The sequence below is a fragment of the Colossoma macropomum genome, unplaced genomic scaffold (genome assembly GCF_904425465.1).
Source record: "Colossoma macropomum unplaced genomic scaffold, Colossoma_macropomum, whole genome shotgun sequence".
In the NCBI taxonomy this organism is placed as follows: domain Eukaryota; kingdom Metazoa; phylum Chordata; class Actinopteri; order Characiformes; family Serrasalmidae; genus Colossoma; species Colossoma macropomum.
In genome coordinates, this window is record NW_023494794.1 from 13,232,201 (window position 1) to 13,253,757 (window position 21,557).

The following is a 21,557-nucleotide window of genomic DNA, read 5'->3' on the forward strand; positions in this document are numbered from 1 at the left end:
ATGTGCAGAAGTGTGTTCTCTGTAATGGATGTGTAAATGTATTCTCATTTAGAACTTGGAGTTTGACTGGAGTGCTCAAACTTTTACGTATGATTGTATATAATGAAACAACCCTTTTACAACTGTAGTCGACGTGGTTTGGTTGATCAAACGTAGCTGAAAAGTATGAAACATTGATCTGCTTTACATACACTACCAGTCCTGAGTTTGGACACACCTAACTGAATGTCAAAGTCAAAATAAAATAGAATCATCTATAACCACAGCTCTTTCAACAAGCATCTCAGAGGGTATCTCACTGAGTGGGGCAAACCTGTTGGACACGTGAATGGGAGATGAGTGGTGCTCACGTGGGGTAGCTTTAGCATTAGCTTTAGCTTTGTGACTATGCCGCAGAGATGCCACCAATTCATCCTGCTGTGAAGGAGCTGCTGCCGGGGTCAAGGGCGTGCTAGCTCTCCCTGAGGCATCCAGAGCTTCTAACAGCGAGTCTGAGCCCTGCTGACTAGTCCTGTTCTTTTCTAACTTCCGGATGCACACCTCTAACTGTATAATCTCTTCCGTCAAGCACAAAACTAACTTACACTTCTCACAAACAAAGCTAGTAAACCTGCTGTCACTAGTGACAGAGAGAGAAGCATAGCTAAACATGCTGCACTCAGAGCAAAGCAACAGCTTGAGGTCTGCCATACCGATACTCACGTTGTTTCGTCGGCTGAATTGAGTCCTTTCTGGGTGTCTCGTGAATCTGATGAGAGAAGAAGTGACTTCCAAAAGTTGGTGGTTGTAATTAATTGCGAGTAATATGCAACAGCTAATTGAAAATGTAAAAAGCCACAAAAGACTAGCAAAATAGAGCAGAGAAAGCAGCAAACACTCCCGGCAGCGACTTTGAAAAACAGGAACTACGTCACAGGACGTCACCAAACAGGTTGTGTTTTTCATCACCATAGTGACATTTTGATCAAAAAGCTTATGCTCAAATGCAAATCAAATTGGTTTCTAACATAAATGCAGGTAGTCAAGTTTATGCCTTTGTACGGAATCATTTCTATAGCAAAAAGTTTTTAATTAAAATCAGACTTGAAGTGCAATTCAGATTTTTCTTCTAAATTTCCACTCTGAATGATGTCCTAATAATTTAATTATATTATATTATAATAATTTTGGAAAGTAAGTGGAATTCCCTTTTAAGTATACTAGTGCACTGCTAAAACATAAGCTTTAATGTTTTTTAAGAACCATTTGACTAGGAATTTTTGCCATTCTTAAGGAGAGTAGCTTAACACTTTCCAGTCTGTATTTGTTTAAGGTGTTTTGTTCATACACTGTTTCTCAGGACATTATTTTTGTATGATTGCTATGTATTTGTTGCTTTTGTTTGTTGTTGAATGTCTGCATTTCCCCCTTTTTTGACAGGGTGCCAGTAGGCTACAAAGCACTTCCTTATGCTGGTCAGCTTACTTGGTTATATAGTAACCAGCTACTGAGATGACCTTGTAGTCTATTAGTCTTTCATATACAGTGCAGTACTTGTTGTATTATTACAAGTCCCCAGAGTAGAAACTGAGACAAGCTTGCAGATATGAACCGTATTCAGCCTTTATTGAACAACTGCTTGCACAACCACACCATATGTGCCTTCTTGACCTCATTTGCATATGTCACGTAACATAACTGCATACTACAACATCTCCCTTTCTGAAATCAACACTGTCTAATAGCTTAATTTCCTTTCTCCGCTTGAGTGTATACATTCTAATAGGTTACTTTTGTTTTGAAAGTAAAAGATCAAAATAAACTACACTTCTCCGTTCTCTTTCTGGGTATCTTCTCTCCCCTCTAGCTGCTAAGTGAGGAGTCTCTGCAACAGGGTCCGGGGGAGGCGTGGCATCAGCTGGGTCTGGAGAGCTGACAGACTGATCCTCTAGCAAGACTGTTGGTTCCTCAGGTGCAACAGACGTTGTCACTAGATGAGCTCTGTTTCTCCGCAGGATACCCCTTGGTGTGTCTATAAGGTATTCATATCCTTCACCCAAACATACTCCCCAGCATTCAAACAAGTCAGATCACGAGCTCTATGTCTCTTGTTAAACTCTCTCCGCTGCTGCTGCCTGTTGTAATTCTTTTTCTGTTTGAGTTTGTGAAAATGTCCAGACTGGATTCAGCTGCGAAGAACTGACTGGAATAGGAGTATGGATCTTTCTTCCCATGAGCAATTCTGTAGGGCTGTGGCCATTTGCTAGGGGAGTTGAGCAATACGCCATCAATGAAAGGTATGGGTCTTTTGCTTTTTCAAGGAGGCTCTTTACAGTTCTCACTGCACATTCCGCCTCACCATTGCTTTGTGGAAATCGTGGGCTGGAAGTTTCATGTTGGAAGTCCCATTCCGAAGCAAACTTTCTAAAGCTCTCAGATGAGAACTGTGGGCTGTTGTCTGTGCGGACAACAGCAGCAATACCGTGCCGTGCAAAGATAGATTTGAAGTGTTCAATTACTGCTTCTGAGGAAGTTGAGGTGAGCTTTGCCACTTCAAAGAATCTGGAGAAGTAATCCACCACGAGTAAGTACTGCTGATCTTTAAACTGAAAGAGGTCTGCTCCGACTTTGTACCAGGGCAGATCTGGAAATTCAGAAGGGAGGAGTGTCTCTTTCAAGTTTATTCTTTCTCTTGCACACGTCACAGTTCTTAATTTCATTGTTTAACTGTGTACTTAGGCCCGGCCACCATACTGACTGTTTGGCCCTTTCTCTGCATTTTGTAATGCCAAGGTGACCCTCGTGCAGCTTTCTCAGGATATCAGCTCTCAGTGGCGGCGGAATTACTAATCTTTGCCCTTTTAGAAGCAATCCATTTTCCACTGTGAGCTCACCTGCAAAGGGCAAATACAGTTGAAAGCTTTGTTCAATGGAAAACTTGTCAGGCCATCCTTCAATGCAGAATTTCTTTAACTGCTGCAGAATTGCATCTTGATCCTGGTATTTCCGAATTTGATCCAGTCTCTTTTCTGTGGCAGGTATACTAGCCATCACCGTGTCTACATAGAGATTGGTTTCTTCTTCTAGCTTCTGGTCCCCTGTGCCTTCCACTGGAGCTCTAGAGAGCACATCCGCCAAAGTTATACTCTTACCAGTGACATGTGAGATTGTATTCGAGTATCACATTAGTCGCATTCGCAAACGCTGTATTCGAGGAGGTAACTCGTCCAGGTTTTTTGAGCCTAGGAGTGAGACCAACGGTTTATGGTCTGTTTCTATGTGAAACGTGATGCCGACAAGGAATTCTGAAAATCGTTCACATGCCCAGGTGGTGGCAAGGGCTTCCTTTTCAATCTGAGCATATTTTTGTTCTGTGCTGCTCAGTGCTCTCAAAGCGTATGCTACGGGTTTCACCTGCTGATTTTCCTGCTTCTGTAGAAGTACTTTACCCAGCCCATATGAGGATGCATCAGCCAAAACCACCATATCTGCTTTTGGGTTATACAAAGCCAGACCTGGTGGGGTGCTTAGCTTCCTCTTGATTTCTTCAAATGCTTTCCCCTCAGCAGGTCTTTGAGGGGTCTAGTTTGCTCTGCTAAATGAGGCAGGAATTTCCCTAGGTGGTTCACCATACCTAGGAAATGCCTAACCTCACCGAAATTTCCTGGTTCTGGCATGGCGGACACAGCTTGCACTTTGGCTGGGTCAGTGCTCACCCCTGACCCTTCCACTATCTGGCCCAAAAACTCTATTCTGGTTTTTGAAAACTCACACTTGTTGTTCAGGGCCACTCCTGCATCTTGAAGTCTGGTTAGTGCTGCTGTGAGTCGCTGGACATGCTCTGCTTGTGTTCTCCCAAAGACAAGAATATCGTCCATCTGGCACACAACACCTTCAAGCCCCTCCAGAATCTCTGTCATTCTTTTTTGAAAATGTTCCGGTGCTGACGATATACCGAAGCACATTTGATTGAAACAAAATCTCCCAAATGGTGTTATGAATGTGGTGAGGAGGGCAGAGTTCTTGGAGAAAGGGATTTGCCAAAAGCCAGAGTTTGCATCCAGCTTTGAGAACAGCTTAGCACCCTGTAGTTGTCCTAATGTATGTTCGACAGCAGGTAGTATGTGCCTTTCTCTTTTCATAGAGTTGTTTAATTTGGTGAGATCTACACAGATTCTCACAGTTCCATCAGACTTAGGTACAACCACCATGCCGGCGCACCAATCCGTTGGCTCTTCAACTTTTGAAATAACGCCAAGTGACTCCATTCTGACCAACTCTTGTTTCACCTTGGGGAGGAGGGGAAGGGAAACACGTCTAGGTGTAGTAAGTGAGAAGGGTGTCGCATTTGGTTTGAGCACAATCCCATATTCTCCTGCCAATTTCCCCAATCCACTGAAAAGTTTTGGAAACTGGCTCCTCACTGCCTCTGTGGTGTTCAGACACACCGCATCAAGCCTAGCTATTAAGCCCAGTGCTTGTATAGCAGGGCGACCAAGTAAAGGTGTCTGCAGCCCTGTCACTACATACACATCCTGGATTGTGTGTTTCTCCCCTCTGCTTAGGGTAGCTTGGAATTTCCCTGACACGCAGTGGTGTCCGGCCTGGCCCCTGAAGAATTTTAGGTGTTTTTTTTCAGCTTGCTGTAAAGGCTTTCACTGTATATAGTAGATGGCACTACTGTGACGTCCGCTCCAGTGTCAATTTTAAACTCAGTTTCTGTTTTCCCTATTTTCACTTTAACCAACCAAGGCGCATGTGCATTTTTGGCACTGATGGAGCCCAAGAATGAAATGTCCTCTCCATGGTCTGTGGCAGTACTGATCTCTCCTACCGTTTTTGATCTGCACACTTTCCCATAATGCCCCCCCCCCTTTTTTTTTACAAAGGTTGCGTGTTGCTTCCCTCGCTGGACAATGCTGAAAGCTGTGTGCCTCCTTCCCGCACCTTCTGCACTGTAAGCGCCTGCTTTGTTTTGTGTCTGATGCGTGAAGTGAGGATTTTGCCTGTGCGCCCTGGTGCTTAACTTGTTTAGCACTCTCTTCACGCTGGACACCAACACTGTCTATATTTACACCTGCACTGTCCCCTTTGAAGTTGCTTTTAAGCATATCATGCTGCTTCTTGACCAGTTCGCTTTGTCGAACTCTAAAGCTAACTGCTCTTTCCAGCGTCAGGTCGGGGTCCATTTGCAACTGTTCAGACAGCTTCTTATCGCGTAAGCCAACCACGAGTCTGTCCCGTATCATTTCGTTGTGTAATGCGCCATAGCCGCAGTGCTCCGAAAGACAATAAAGAGCTTTGATGAAACTATCAGCACTTTCTCCTATTTCTTGCTGTCTTTGATTGAATTTAGCTCGTTCAAATATCACATTGCTACGAACTACGAAGTGAGCGTCTAGCTTAGCCTTTACCACGCTGTACTCACTGGATTCCTCTGCCGTGAGTCGAAGCGATGTAAGCACGTCCTCGGCTTCTTCACCCATCGTATAAATCAGGGTGTTAACCCTATGGGAGGCAAATCCATCCAAAAAAGAAATTAAAATTAAAACCATAAAATGAAAATGCAAACCTCTTTTGCCATTTCTTTTTCCAAACGTCTGCGCAAATATCCTGCCAAAATTGAAAATTAAATGAAATGCCTACATTTGCAATTTCATTTTTCACATGAGCACGAGCCATTTGTGACAAAAATAAAAATAAATGTAAAACAGCTATTTGTCATTTCATTTTAGTCGTTATTCTGGTTTTTCATGGCCAAATCTAAAATGAAAAAGCTAATAGAGAAAAGAAAATCCAAGCTTCACTTTGGCTTTGGCTTTTCTCCATGAAGTGCAGAATACGTGTCAAAACTAAAACCAAAATGCAATGTTTACATTGTTATTTCTTTTTCATAGCAATCGGCTGCATATCTGACAAAATGAAAATGAAAATGCAAAACGGATAAATCAAAAACAAAGTGAGGGTTTGTGATTCAGTTTTCGGCGTCGACGCGCTTTAAGTGTCAGAATGAAAAGGCAAATGCAAACGAACATCAGCGCCACCTGCTGGACTTTTACTTTTCATTTTCGACTTTTCGATTTCGTTTTCAAATTGACCAACATGCAAATATATGTTAATTAGCACTGGGCGGGGCTACGGGGTACATTTTAGGACATCCTCAGACCTCCGAGTCAGAGTGGCATCATTCCTCAAGCTAAACGTCTCGAGAAAAACCATCGTGATGACTCAGATCTGGTAAAACTGAACGTCAGCACAAACACCGTCAGAAAAAACTGGAAATGTTATACTGGCATTTATATCGAGATACATAGTAGTTTTCTAAGTTATACGATCCACTATGTGCTCGGCCAGGCCTGCGTTTGGTCTGACGGTGTTTGTGCTGACGTTCAGTTTTACCAGATCTGAGTCATCACGATGTTTTTTCTCGAGACTCAAAGTCGTTTAGCTTGAGGAATGATGCCACTCTGACGCGGAGGTCTGAGGATGTCCCAAAATGTACCCCGTAGCCCCGCCCAGTGCTAATTAACATATATTTGCATGTTGGTCAATTTGAAAACGAAATCGAAAAGTCGAAAATGAAAAGTAAAAGTCCAGCAGGTGGCGCTGATGTTCGTTTGCATTTGCCTTTTCATTCTAACACTTAAAGCGCGTCGACGCCGAAAACTGAATCACAAACCGTCACTTTGCTGTTGATTTATCCGTTTTGCATTTTCATTTTCATTTTGTCAGATATGCAGCCGATTGCTATGAAAAAGAAATAACAATGTAAACATTGCATTTTGGTTTTAGTTTTGACACGTATTCTGCACTTCATGGAGAAAAGCCAAAGCCAAAGTGAAGCTTGGATTTTCTTTTCTCTATTAGCTTTTTCATTTTAGATTTGGCCATGAAAAACCAGAATAACGACTAAAATGAAATGAAAAATAGGTGTTTTACATTTATTTTTATTTTTGTCACAAATGGCTCGTGCTCATGTGAAAAATGAAATTGCAAATGTAGGCATTTCATTTAATTTTCAATTTTGGCAGGATATTTGCGCAGACGTTTGGAAAAAGAAATGGCAAAAAGAGGTTTGCATTTTCATTTTATGGTTTTAATTTTAATTTCTTTTTTGGCTGGATTTGCCTCCCATAGTTAACCTGATTTTTTTCAGCCTGACGTTCTAAACCCGAAGCGATTCGGAATCTTTCGCCCTTTTTTTTATCCATTTCGGCCGCTCTTCTGGTTTACTGAAGTTAAACTTCGCCGGTGGGGGAACTTGAAACCGGTCCATTCTCTTCTCTGCGCCCCTAGTTTCGCTAACAATTAGCTTGTTAAGCTAACAGCTTGGGTAGCCAGTAACTCGCTGACTAAGTCTCGAAACAACCGCTTTTTTTCTCAAGTATTGGCGGTTGACCCGACTTACTGCCGTCCACCAATAGTGAATTCTGACACCATGTTGTATTATTACAAGTCCCCTGAGTAGAAACTGAGACGAGCTTGCAGATATGAACCGTATTCAACCTTTATTGAACAGCTGCTTGCACAACCTCACCATACGTGCCTTCTTGACCTCATTTGCATATGTCACGTAACATAACTGCATACTACAACAGTACTAGCACGGCTTGGAGATTGATATGGCAGCTATATGCTTTACTTGTTTATAAGACTTCAATTTGCTTGTACTGTTGCAAACATTTGACATTTTTCTGAACTTTTTTGTGCAAATTTATATTTATTTACTGAGTTAACATTAAAAAACACACAAAACATGAAATGTGCCATAACTTTTGCACAGGCCCAATTTTATGTTTTATTTTTACCCCAATATGTTCAATTAAGGAAATTTAGTCTGTGGAGAATGTGTTAACTTATTTTAAGTTTGAAAATAATTTGACTACGGGGGCAAACTATTGTTTTAGCTAAACATCACAACTGATCATCTAAGGTAGCTGAAAGTTGTGAAGCTGTGAAACACTGATCAGCCCCATATACCAACAAGTTTATTTATACATATAATGCCCTCCCGACAATTAGTTTTTAACAACAAGGTGACAGTATACAATCATTAAAATAGTAAAGATGAGGACAGTGCTTCTATTAGTATGTGTGCCAAAACTTTTAAACTGTATTGTAATGATCACTTGATGGTTTTGTGTTTTCACAGGTCCTGAGGAGATTTTCTCTCTTCTACTGTCCACTTGCACCTGCAAGTACAACGAGCCACAATGAACCTAAACACACCACAATGAGCCACAACAAACCAAAACAAACTAAAACGAACCACAACGAACCAAAGCAAACTACAAACCAATTCCTGCAAAAACGACAAACCCATTACTGAACCACAACAAACTAAAGCAAACAAACCAATTTCTGCAAAAACAACAAACCCAATCCTGTGAAACACAAAAAAAAGAATAAAAAACTAGCCTAGAAAAAAGCTAACCTTTGTATTTTTTGATACATCTTTAGTGTTTTCTTGACCTTTTTCAGGTCAACCAACTGGCTAAAGAAGTGGATCACCAACATCTGCAACTGAAGACTATCACCATGCAAACCATCCACAGCTGAAGACTGTCTCCATATATTACCATATACCTGATTACCATATACCATAACTGTATATATCATAAAACCCTACTTTAGATCATTTGGCTTTGGTTATTTTGTTTTTGATCAGTATAAGCATTTAACATTTATATTTGAGTAATACAGATTACATGCATTATTTCTAGCTACTTCTTTACCCTTTTAGGCATATTTGTTAAATAAGTTAATTCATAAGGAGGTAAGACTGTGTTATATATTGCCATTAATAACTGTGTTTAATAAGGAGATATAATCACATCTTTTGGATACTAATTTTATGAAGTCAGTTTCTTAGAAAGGTACCATCTTTTGGGTACAGACTTCACAAATATTATTTGTAACTAGCGAAGATACTTTCTCTGGGTAGACATGGTATGTTACAGCATTAGTGCAACATACAGACAGAAACAGAAGCAGTATATAATTGACAGATATTTAAAAAAGTATGTTTTCAGGCAAAACCAGAGGCAGTATTTTACTAATAAGTATAGAAATTTACAATTTAGGTCCCATCACAGAGAACAGTGCTTATTTATATTAAAAAATAGATAATCTAAACTTAAGGTCCTACACACAAGATGTGCTTTGCAGAGGAAATACAGGTTGATTCATCATTTTCTGCAGTGGAGATCACAACAAAGAGATGATAATCAATGTTTTTCTGAATTTGTGAATCCGGAAACACCAACAGCACTGACCCACTTTCAGGAGATAACAAAAGCTGGATCAAGTTATGTTTGCACTGTCTGTCACAAAGCACTGTTTTCTGATCAGATTCGTTTGTGTGATCAGACACACTACCAAAAAATCCAACAGTGACTTCAGTTTACTTGACAGGAAAATATGTTCACACCTGTGCCTCTAACTGTCCTGATAACTGTGTTCCAGAAAAAAGGAAAAGTGAGTGGATCTGCCACAGCTGCCATGATAATTTAGGAAAAGGAAAACACCTTCTGCAAACAAACTCCGACTTGCTCCCATTCCACCAGAACTTTAAATAAAATAATTTAAATATACTTGATTGGCAAGTTATAGCCAAATATGTGTGTTTTGGCAAAGTCATCTGCCTTCCCAAAGGTCAACAGAGAGCCATTAAAGATGCTGTTGTTCCTTCAGATGTTGAAACGACAGTCAATGTTTTACCCAGACCGAGAAGTGGATCACAGCTACTCACAGTGAAACTGAAAAGACGACTGTGCTACACAGGCCATTATCAGTTTCAGACAATATGTTTGCACAAAGTCTTGTCTGCTCTGCATAAACTGAAAGAAATTCATTCTGAATACAGAGATATTGTGAGCCATGCGGAATTATGAATTGTTTCATGATTTTCCTGATGTTATAAATTATGATAATGTTCCAGAAGAGGAAATGGACACTGAAAACAACATTACAAGTGACACACCACAACAGAATCCTGAAAATGAACAACATGATGCAGATAACATGGCAGAAAGCATCTGGTGCATCTTTCTGGGTGAATTTGAAAATGACCAAGACAAAGATGCACAGAGTTGTATCAGAAGTACAAACACACATCAGAAACCACTCAAAATCATGCAGAAAGAACAATAAACACTGCAGGTTTAGATTTCCTAAGCCACCCGTGGACAGAACAGTGATCACACGACCCAGACCAGCTCCTGATTCAGACTCAGATGAGGAAAGTGGAGAAAAAGATACTAAAATGAAGCAGGCTAAATCAAAGCTTCAGACTGCTAAATGATGTGGCTCAGCACTTTGAAAGCATCACACAACTGCTTGAAACAGTTGTTATGACTCATCAGGATTACAAGAGAAGTGTGCAGTCTCTCTCAGCATCCAGTGTAATTATAATGGAACAAGCACCAAATATTGTTTGAAAGGGTGAATTACTACAATCCACTGCTTCTAGGAGCCAGGGATGCAAACATGCACATACAGTTCATTGTGAACCTGTAGAGCTGCATAATGTGTACCCTGTCCTATTTTTTAAAAGCTAAGCAAGAAATGAGTGAGTATCTGATGAGAGTGATGAGAGACTCATCATGCCAGAGCTCGTCTGAGCTTATCTAAGAGTGAAACCATGAAGCAGGTCATGCCTGTGTCAAAAACAAAGAGGTCAGTGCTCAGGAAGCCATTGCTCGCACTTGCAGTTTAAAGCTGAAATTCTCATCCTGTGTTTTGATTTTCATTCCTACTAATAATAATGTTGTAAAGATGAGTTTACCTATGAGGTACTTACAGAGCAAGGATCCTGATGATGAGACTGTGACTGGATTACCAGAGAGGTACACAGCCAGGCCCATGACACCGGAGTTTGAGAACATGTGCATTGTAGCATTTGTTAGCAAATATCGAATTGTGTATGCCAAACAAATAAAGGGTGAAAATGGTTTTCTACTGCAAAACAACTTAAAACACATAAAGAAGCAAACCAGAGAGACACCTGCCATCATTCGGTTTGCTCTTTTCTCACAGCCACACCAAAGCAGCTCAGAGCTTACAACCGCCCAGTTTAACACTTATGATTTCTTTTATGCCTCTGCCTCTGTAAAACTGCCAAGTACAAGCACATTGCAGTTTACAACATTGTAAATGCAAACAGAGCAAGTTATGAAAAGCACACTGAAGCTGTTGAACAGACAATTGAGAATTTTGAACAAAACGGTCCAATGAACCATGCCTGAACTGTCTCCAACAAATGAACTGATTCAACTATACTGCCAGGTTAGAGAAACAGTTACAGAACAGTTTCTTTATTTTGTAGCAGGAACAGCAGGAATAGGCAAGAGTCACCTTATTAACTATGTTTATGTAGAGGCCATAAAAACACCACAGGAACTGCTGTGTGCAAGTGAAGAAGCTGACATTACTAACACCCACAGTGGATTTCTGACTGCTTTTAGTGGTAGTGCCAGTCATAACATTAATTGAAAGAAACTTCAGGCACTTTTAAACTGCCCAGAAGCTTAAAGCCTCCATATCACGGACTTGGAAGCAGTCTTGATGAAATCAGAGCAAGCTTTTCAATTGTACAAATTTTAATAATCAATATCAATGGAGTCAAAACCATTATTTCTCTATGTAAACTGGAGATTGCAACAGATTAAAGGGAATGATGAACCTTTTGGTAACGTCTCTGTTATGGCTGCTGGTAACTTACCAGCAATTACCTAGGAAAAGTAAAGCCGCTGTGTGTATGAGGATCGTGTGCTGGACTTTTAGGGAGATCATTTTAAGATGATCATAGCAACTGAAATCATACATCAGAAAGATGATCTTGCCTATGCTTTTAGGTATTATAACAAAGTGGAAGCGATTGGGACGACAGCAACTCAGCCACAAAGTGGTAGGCCACGTAAAATGACAGAGTGGGGTCAGAGGATGCTGAGGCGCATAGTGTGCACAGGTCACCAACTTTCTGCAGAGTCAATCACTACAAAACTCCAAACTTCATGTGGCCTTCTGATTAGCTCAAGAACAGTGCGTAGAGAGCTTCATAGAATGGGTTTCTATGGCCAAGCAGCTGCATCTAAGCCTTATATCACCAAGCGCAATGCAAAGCGTCAAATGCAGTGGTGTAAAGCACGCCGCCACTGGACTCTAGAGCAGTGGAGACGTGTTCTCTGGAGTGACGAATCACGCTTCTCTGTCTGACAATCTGATGTGGTGGTCGCCAGGAGAACGGTACTTGTCTGATTGCATTGTGCCAAGTGTAAAGTTTGGTGGAGGGGGGATTATGGTGTGGTGTTGTTTTTCAGGAGTTGGGCTCGGCCCCTTAGTTCCAGTGAAAGGAACTCTTAATGCTTCAGCATACCAAGAGATTTCGGACAATTTCATGCTCCCAACATTGTGGGAACAGTTTGGGGATGGCCCCTTCCTGTTCCAACATGACTGCACACCAGTGCACAAAGCAAGGTCCATAAAGACATGGATGAGCGAATTTGGTGTGGAAGAACTTGACTGGCCTGCACAGAGTCCTGTCCTCAACCCAGTAGAACACCTTTGGGGTGAATTAGAGTGGAGACTGCGAGCCAGGCCTTCTCATCCAACATCAGTGTCTGACCTCACAAATGCGCTTCTGGAAGAATGGTCAAAAATTCCCATAAACACACTCCTAAACCCTGTGGAAAGCCTTCCCAGAAGAGTTGAAGCTGTTATAGCTGCAAAGGGTGGGCCGACATCATATTAAACCCTATGGTATAAGAATGGGATGTCACTCAAGTTCATATGCGTGTGAAGGCAGACGAGCGAATACTTTTGGCAATATAGTGTATCTCTGTCAGAAATAATAAAAGGTTTCTGCAGATCAGTGCAGCCTACACCCAAACTCAAGTGTTGATACTTCAAGGAAACAACTCATGCAGAACTAAGGGTATCCAGCATGACACTTGATTAATCCAACTTAAATCCTTAAAAAACTAATAGAGCATTAAAGTAGAAGGCAAAGTGTTAACATTTGAAAATACAAATCCTCCTATCTGCGCTTCTCTCTCTCTCTCCCTCTGTCTCTCTGTGTTAGAGAAAGAAAAGTGAAAGAGAGAGCAGAAGAAGAACAGAATACTACCTATTCCTCAATATGTTCAATAAAGAGTTTTTATAGGGACTTTACATTTGTATTAAGTGTGTTTATGTACACTGTGTGTGACGTGTGTGTGTGGTGTTATGATGTTATTATGTTGCTCGGTGGTTGCTATGGTGTCCCAGGTTGTAACTAAGGTGTTGCTAGGCCTTTGCTGTACTATAAAATAAACTCGTACCCTCAATTTACTGCTTCTTCAAACCCACTGATACCTGAAATCGATTGCTCCCTGAACTCCAATGCTTCTTTATATGTACTGCTATCTTAAATCTAATTGTACCTTAAATCCACTGCTACCTTAAACACACTGTTATCTTAAATCCGTTGCTTCCTTAAACCTACTGCTACATTCAATTTATTGATACCTTACATACACTGCTACCTTAAACCTAATCATACCTTATATGGTCCAATGCCTTAAATACATTGCTAAATTATGGTGTGTTGAGTGTGGATGGAGTGTGTGTGGTGTGTAAAGTGTGTGTGGTGTGGAGTGTTTGTTGTGCATTGAGTGTGTGGTGTGTAGATTGTGTGTGGTGTGTAGAGTGTGTGTGATGTGGAATGTTTGTTGTGTGTTGAGTGTGTGTGTTGTGTAGAGTGTGTGTTCTGTGTAGTGTGTCAAGTGTGTGTGGTGTGTAAAATGTGTGTGCTGCGTCAAGTGTGTGTAGTGTGTAGAATGTGTGTGGTGTGTTGTGTAGAATGTGTATGTGTGTTGTGTGGAGAGTGTATGTGGTGTGTTGTGTTGTGTGTCGAGTGTGTTTGTGTGTATGGTGTGTGGTGTGTTTGTGCTGAACAGACTGAGAGTGACACAAAAGCATGGAGCTCTGTCTGGTACTGTCCCCCTGTTGCATTACACATATTCGCTACTAATAAAGAAGTGGATGATTTTAATTCAGCACACATGACCTCACGCTTTTCAAATATCACAAATATAGAAGCAGAGGATTATAAAAAAGGGCCCCCGAACAGGCCAGATGCAGAAGCAAGGAGCCCCCTTTAAAGGAGAGAAAGGTGGTCTAATGGACACACTGCAGGTTGTGGTGTGTTTGTGATGTGTGTGTTGAGTGTGTGTGTGTGCGTGTGGTTTGTGAGTGTGTGGTGTGCTGAGTTATTATTACTGTTGTCACTGTTGTTTTATTTCTGTTATAACTATTTTATTACTGTTTTATTTTTGTTTTTACGGTTTTGGTTTGTTATTACTGTTGTTCCAAACATTCTGCCATTCATTTCCAAAGGCAAAAATTTTATCTTAGAATGATCACTTTCCAAAAACTGTACATTGGATCAGTCCAAAAAGCATAAGTACACTATTCCCGTGTATCAGGAATGTTTGTGCAAAATTTTGTAGTGGTATGTCAAAAACTGTGGACTTTGAGAAGTTTATAAAATTGGAGTGTAGAATAAAAATAAGAAGAAGATTATGGAAAAAAATAAGTTGGCGTTTCCGAGCCATATTAATACAAATAGGAAGAACAATAAGTTGGCCTTTCCAAGCCAACTAAATAAAAAATAACTTTGTAGTTAATTAGCTCGATCTTACACTGAAAATATGAGAAAAACCTAATGTTTAATTGAAATAAATTTGTCTAAGAAAAAAAAGTTTTAAATAATCAGGATATGGTGGATTTGCCTACAAGAGGATTAAAATGTATTATGCCCTCACAAACAGTGAGAAGCATGGTTGGAAAATTTTGAAATTTCTCCAAGGATCATACATGAACACATTTTACCTCTTCTAGTGCCATACGAGTACTCCACCCTACCAAATTTCCCTGCTCTGTAGATCCACCAATGCCAGCTTTGTATGTGCTGGGTCAGGTGTATGAGAATTGGGAAACATACACACACACAAAATCCAAGAGTGTACGGTCTGGACTGAATTTGAGAACCAATGGGTTAATGAAAAAATCAGTGTTCACACAAGCTGTACTGTGTTCAACATTTGTACGCATTAAAATATATTTTTTAAATAATCAAGTTTTGTCATGACATTTCACTTTTCACATTCATAACTTCAGTACAATGCATTTTGTGAGTGCACTGCCAAGTAAAATATTTACAATATTTAAAATATACATTCACCCGTGAATGAAACAATTGCATCCTTTAATACACAGGTGACCTGCTTGGTCAGAAAGTAGATTTTACACACTTTAAAAAAGCAGGCTTAAAACTGTCACTAATGCACATCAGAACAGAAATGAGACGGCCAATGGGTATCGTACAAGCAAAAGTGCAAATGGTGCCTTCAGCGATGTCACTAAAATGACCTGGTATCCCCTGTACAGCACAAGTGAATGACTTAATGTGAAAGAAGCCTGCTGTTGTACTAAGCTTAGCAGCTTACTCACCTTTGTTGTGGAAGAATCTTGTTGCTCGATCAAGAAGTAACACTGGCGCTTGGCTAACTTCTCTCACAATAGCTGACATTCCAAAGGTCATCACCACAGCAGCACTGCCACACCTGAAGGACCAGCTAATCATAAACACAAGTGAGAAATCAAAGCACACAACAGACTTCTCCACTTACAGGGCAGCGTTATTTATAGTTATATTTATATCATTTTAAAATGGAATGAGAATGTAAACTAAAAAGAAAAAAGGTAATTTCATATACTGAAATAAAAATTATTGTAATTGGTATTTTAACCACTGGAATCTCATGGATTTTTAAAAACTTTATAAAGTCTTAAAATGGATTATAAAATTGCAGATTTTTTCTGGTTTTACTATTAGAAGAATTCAGTTCTAAAATTGTTCTTAAAGACAGGGCTTAAAAGAATCATTGTGTCAAACTGTCATCAAATCTTCTGAGCCAGAGCTATGCATATTAGTTTTATGTTTGCATGCGAAAGATTAACCAGTGTCATCTTTGCAGTTGAAAATTAAACCAAGACCAATATAATTTCATGTTTATTGGCTAAGCTGATAAAAAAGCAATGTTAGCAATGAGCTTTTTCTGTTCAGGTTAAGTTTCTGACTTCTGTGTGCTGACTGTGTGGCTCCTGTTGGTTTCACCAGCACTTACACCTGCTTATATTGTAAATATTTAGCAGCTACTAAGCTCAACATAAAAACAAGTTTTTGTGGTGCAACCTGTTTTGCCTTTAATGCCTAAACCTGAACTTAGTAAACGTTTATGTTATAATTAGCCTACTGATGTGCAGCTAGGGCAAACAGGCAGTGCATGGCTTAATAAGGTTTGTGCTTATTTTGTGTTTAGATGTAATTATTTCCAATTCACCCATTCTTGAGAATCAATTAACTTGAATATTTTAAAGGAGTTGTTCAAGAAGAAAGCTTTGTTCACAAATTGCAAGTTAATGCTATCATGTGCAAGTCCATTATGTGGCGACTTCCCAGCAACATTCCTGCAATATTATGATCTATTATCTGAAAGGCTAAATATCATTACTTTGGTGTCGGCAGAGAATAAGATGCAGGAAACGTTGTGCTTTAAAGACAAATGCTCTTTAATTGAACAGGTAGCAAGGGAGAATTGCCGCTCAGTGCTGCTGAAATGGCTAAGATAACAGGCAGGTCTTCTAGCCATGCATTATCACCTGAAAGTAGGCACTAACAGTGCACCAACTACCCAACTACCCAGCACAGAATGACACAAATAGACTAATAACAACTTATTTACATATTAATGTGTCTCCTGCTGTAAACACAGTGCTTCCCAAAACATACACCTCAAAACATACCACTTGAACCACTTGATAAAGCCCTTATAGCAAAGCTGTAACACTTTTCTTCCATGTCATTATTCAAATAAATAGCCTAACTTCTTTTTTCAGGTTACAGTCATCTGCAAAAGTTTGGGCACCCCTGTTCAAATTACATTTTTGTTGATTTTTTATGTGAAAGTAAGCAGAATTTCTGCACATTGAATGTAGAATTAATTCAAAAACTCAAATACATAGAAGTTGTCCACGAAAACTAAAAATGTTAGACTTACGCTGATTGTCTGTAGAGAATGTATTAACATATTTTCACTTAGAAAATCAATAAAACGTGAACACATTTGTGTCACACTTCCGGGTTCTCCTCCCTTGTCTAATGCTCTCCAGGACTCCAATTCCCATAATCCCAATCCTGATGATGTCACTCCGTCCACCAATCGCAAACAGCTTCCTCGTTCTCAGTCACCTGAGTACTAATGCTTTACACCTGTGTTTTAGGCTTTATATAGTTCCTGGTTTGTTCTCCTCACTGCGAGGTATTGCCCTTGGACTACTGAGCGTTTCTTCGACTGTTTTTCTAATCTTGTGTATCAGACCCTTTGCCTGTTTCTGGATATTGCGTTTTTGTGTTTGCCCTTTTGCTCTGGTTGTTTGTGCATTTTTGTGTCCTCTGGTTTTCGACTTTGGCAAGGCTTTTTGGATTCCGATTTTTGGATTTGCCCTTATACTGTCTCTCATTAAACCATTTCCTTTTTAAGATCCGCGAGCGTCTTTCTGTGTTTGTGCAGCATTACAATTTGAAAGCAGGAACAGGATATGTTCACCAAAAAGAAGATTAAAAACAAGATTTCAGTCCCTGCAGGTAATGTATTTGCCACAAGGTTTATACCACAAACTAGCTGTAGAAAGGTATTTTCCTTCTCCGGCAGGGCAATCATACACTAGACCTGAAGAACTACATATTTATCTTTATTTTCTCATTTTTTCCCTGTTATATCTGTAAGAAATAACTTCCTGGACATGTAAAACATCCTGTTTTATAAAGTGGAATAATTTTTCCATACAATCCTAAAAATGAAAATGCCAAAAAGGTTATTTGGAGTGATGCTACCAAACAGAATGTGTCGCACTGCGCTAAAATGAGGCGAGAGACGACAATATATACATATAACTGACACATCAGACCACTGAGGCTCTGATCCTCTCTCTGCTCTCTCACAGACCACTGCAGTCGTGTCTTGTTCTTGTAATCAGCTTCATACTCTCATGCTCATATAAGGAACTCTGGGTCTAAAAGGAAATTCTCTATGAGAAAAATGAGTGGAGTTTTCGAAAATTGCCTCTTTCACATCCTGTGATAATCAAAAATGTTCCAAAGCTGATACATTTTGTCATATGAATATTCTTCTCTCGAATATCACTGGATCCTTTGAATTACGAGGTCATTAAAAAGCTGAAGTATGAACATTGCTACATGTAAGCTAATGCTACTGTGCACTGAACTGACATCAGACTGGCAGCCTCTTTAAAAACTGTGCAAACCAGCATGCTTTGTCAGTGTCGTAGCATATTTCCATGTACAGACTGAGGGCAGATGAAAAAAAGTCAGAACAAAGGACGCAGGTTTCCCTGTAGTTCTCTGTTCGTCATCTGATACTGAAACATGATAGATGTGTTTCAGTGAGTATTAGATAAAGGTAGCACCACAGCACTGTTGCTTGCCTTACTTTTGTGTAGCTTAGTGACATCAAATTGATGCACAGTAGCTTTAACTTGCATGTAGCAATTTTATTACGACTCTTTAATGACCTCGTAATTCAGAGGATCCATTGATATTTGAAATGTACATAGGACATAACGGGTCCTGAACATTTTTGTTTACCACAGGGTGCGATAGAGGCAATTTTTCAAAAAACACATTCGTTCTGGCAATAGAGAAATCAAGCTTAGACTTAATAGGGGCATAACGTGGACTACAGAATGACACATGACTTCAGTGCTCTATTCTGAGAGAATTTTATGCAAATTAACTGAGCCACTACCAATCAGATTGTGAATATGTGACACTGTAACAGATTGTATTATGGCCACAGTCACGCAATGAGAACCCACATTGAAATATAACAAATGATAAAAAGCTATTTTAGGTAGATGATTCTTAAAAGTTTTAAAACAGTTTGGGCTGCTTTGGGGTTCAGAACTGACCTCTATCTCTACACTTTCACTCTTTGAATCTCAACCTGAATGTGTTTTTGTGATGAAGTGGCCAGCTGTCGTGGAGGGAAGTGATACAGCTTGCTGTAATGAAAATACTACGTTAACGTAGACAGTGCAGCTACTGCAGATTTAAAAATATAAAATGTAAATAGAAAATACAAACTCCACTCTAAAACAAGCACGCATTAGTCTTTGCTATGCTCAATTTATCACTTAAATGAACGTCCTCTTTTATTACCTGCCCCCTGCTTAGAAGTACCAAAGGTCAGAAGCAAAAGAAAAAAAATCATTAATAGAATATAGAATATTTTATTTACAATCCCATGTTCAAGAACATTTTAATGCTTTGCAAAATGTGAATAAAAATGGAATACGATGATGTGCAAATCATTTGAACCCATAATTAATTGAGTACAAAGGAAACATATCAAACATTAAAACTGAGAAATTGTATTTTTTTTGAAAAATATATGACTGTTTTGAATTTGATGCAAGAAACATGTTTCAAAAAAAGTTGGGACTGGAGCTTGTTTACCACTGTGCTGGATCATATCTTATTTTAACAACACTCATAAGCGTTTGGGAACTGAACAGACCAATGTCTGTAGTTGTGAAAGGGAAATGTGTTCCCATTCTTGCTTGATATAGGATTTCAGCTGCTCAACAGTTTGGTGTCTCCTTTTGTCGTATTTTTCATTTCACGTGTGTTTTATTTAGTAATATTTTCAGTGGGTGACTGGTCTGGACTGCAGGCAGGCCAGTTTAGCATCAGGACTCTTTCACTGCAGAGCCATGCTGTTATAATACGTGTAGAATGTGGTTTGGCATTGTCTTGCTAATATAAGCAAGGCCTTCCCTAAAAAAAGAGGTCATCTGAATGGCAGCATATGTTACTCCAAAACCTGTATATATCATTCAGCATTAATAGAGCCTTCACAGATGTGCAAGTTATCATGCCATGTTCACTAATGTACCCCATACCATCACTGATGCTGGCTTTTGAACTGTGCGCTGATAACAAGCTGGATGGTCCGTCTCCTCTTTAGCCTGGAGGACGTGACATCCATGATTTCAAAAAAAGAAATTCAAATTTTGATTCATTGGACCACAGGACACTTTTCCATTTAGATTCAGCCCCTCTTAAAAGCGGACAGAAGGTGGAGGCGTTTCTGGATCCTGTTTATATATATTTTCTTCTCTGCATGGTAGAGTTTCAACTTGCATTTGTAGATGCAGAGGCAAACCGTATTTACAGACAATAGTGTCTGAAAATGTTCCCAAGCCCATGCACTGATTTCCACTACAGAATTGTGGCTGTTTTTAATGCAGTGCCACCTAAGGGGCCCGAAGATCACGTCAAGCTAATAATGGTTTTCAGCCTTGTCCCATGCATACATAGACTGGTCATTCTACAGAAATGTCCGCCTTCTTATCTATCCATAGGAGTCACTGGTGTTACACATAAGAAAGGTAACACCACAGACAGCAACATCAGTGACATTTTACATGAAAAATGCATTTTACCAAATATAGGGACCACAACTTTCATTATTGTATTGTATAATATTTATTTGTCATTTGTTTTCTTTATGTTATTTAAATCATATATTTCATAGTCATGCATAGATTATTGCAGTTACAATTGCAGAAAAACCTGTTTTTTACCTCAAAATATGGCACTGACCCTTTACACATGACTGTGAGGACGAGCACTTCTGTGGTGCTTAGAATTGTATATAATTGATTTAAAAACCAATATTGCTAAATTGATGGCTCAAGAAGGTGTAATATATGAAACTGTAACATATCTGTAAACGCTAGGGACACAAAAAATGGATGTTTCTATAGAATGACCGAGATTCATCTTTACTCCTGAAAAGCTCAGCCTCTCTAGGATGCTCTTTTTATACCCAGTCATGTAAAATGACCTGTTGCCAATTAACCTAATTAGTTGTGGGATGTTCCACCAGGTGTTTTTTAGCCCACCCCCTTATTTACATGAAATGGTTCAGTCCTGCTCCCAAACAGGTGCGAACAGTGCTTACTAGCAGTGAATTGAGAGAGAAGAGTGCCAGTAGAGCATCATGTCTCATCTTCCTAAAGAAAAACCTGGCTTCCAAAAACAAAAAGAAATAAAAGAAAGACAGGAGAGAAAAAAGAATGGCAGTATGTCTCTGAGTGGTGGAAATTAACCATACATCTTAGTCCATGCAGTGAATTAGGTTACTTTTGCTCCCCTAAAATTAGTTTCTTAGTATCTTCACAGAAGAGTCTTTACATTTCACTCCTCTTTTAGCTAACGATTAATCAATGCAGGCAAACTTTCAGGGAGCTATTGTTTCCCCATCCCCATACACCTGCCAATGAACCAGCCCTGTCTCCCCATCTCCGTACCCCTACCACTGAACCAGTCTTGTCTAACCATCCCCGAACACCTACCAATGAACCAGCCCAGTCGCAACCAGCGCAGTGTTAATAAATCCTGTTCCTGGCAACCCATAAGACTGCACAGTTTCAATATTCCTTAACTCGAC

The 21,557-nt window shown here is 39.7% G+C and overlaps 1 protein-coding gene across 4 annotated transcripts in view; it reads right to left on the reverse strand.

Moving 5' to 3' along the window:
• The window catches only part of prune2 (prune homolog 2 with BCH domain), a 42,969-nt gene extending 25,773 nt beyond the window's left edge, over positions 1–17,196 (reverse strand). Inside the window, exons 1-2 of one of the 4 annotated variants that reach the window (XM_036580255.1) lie at positions 17,082–17,196; positions 15,472–15,596 (exon numbers count right to left, since the gene is read on the reverse strand). In XM_036580255.1, the coding sequence (XP_036436148.1) occupies positions 15,472–15,562 (91 nt within the window). In that variant the 5' untranslated portion in view covers positions 15,563–15,596; positions 17,082–17,196. Of the gene's footprint in view, positions 1–702; positions 749–15,471; positions 15,597–17,081 lie in introns of those variants that run through there. The other 3 variants (XM_036580254.1, XM_036580253.1, XM_036580257.1) reach the window with 3 other exon arrangements.
• Positions 17,197–21,557: the final 4,361 nt, after the last annotated feature.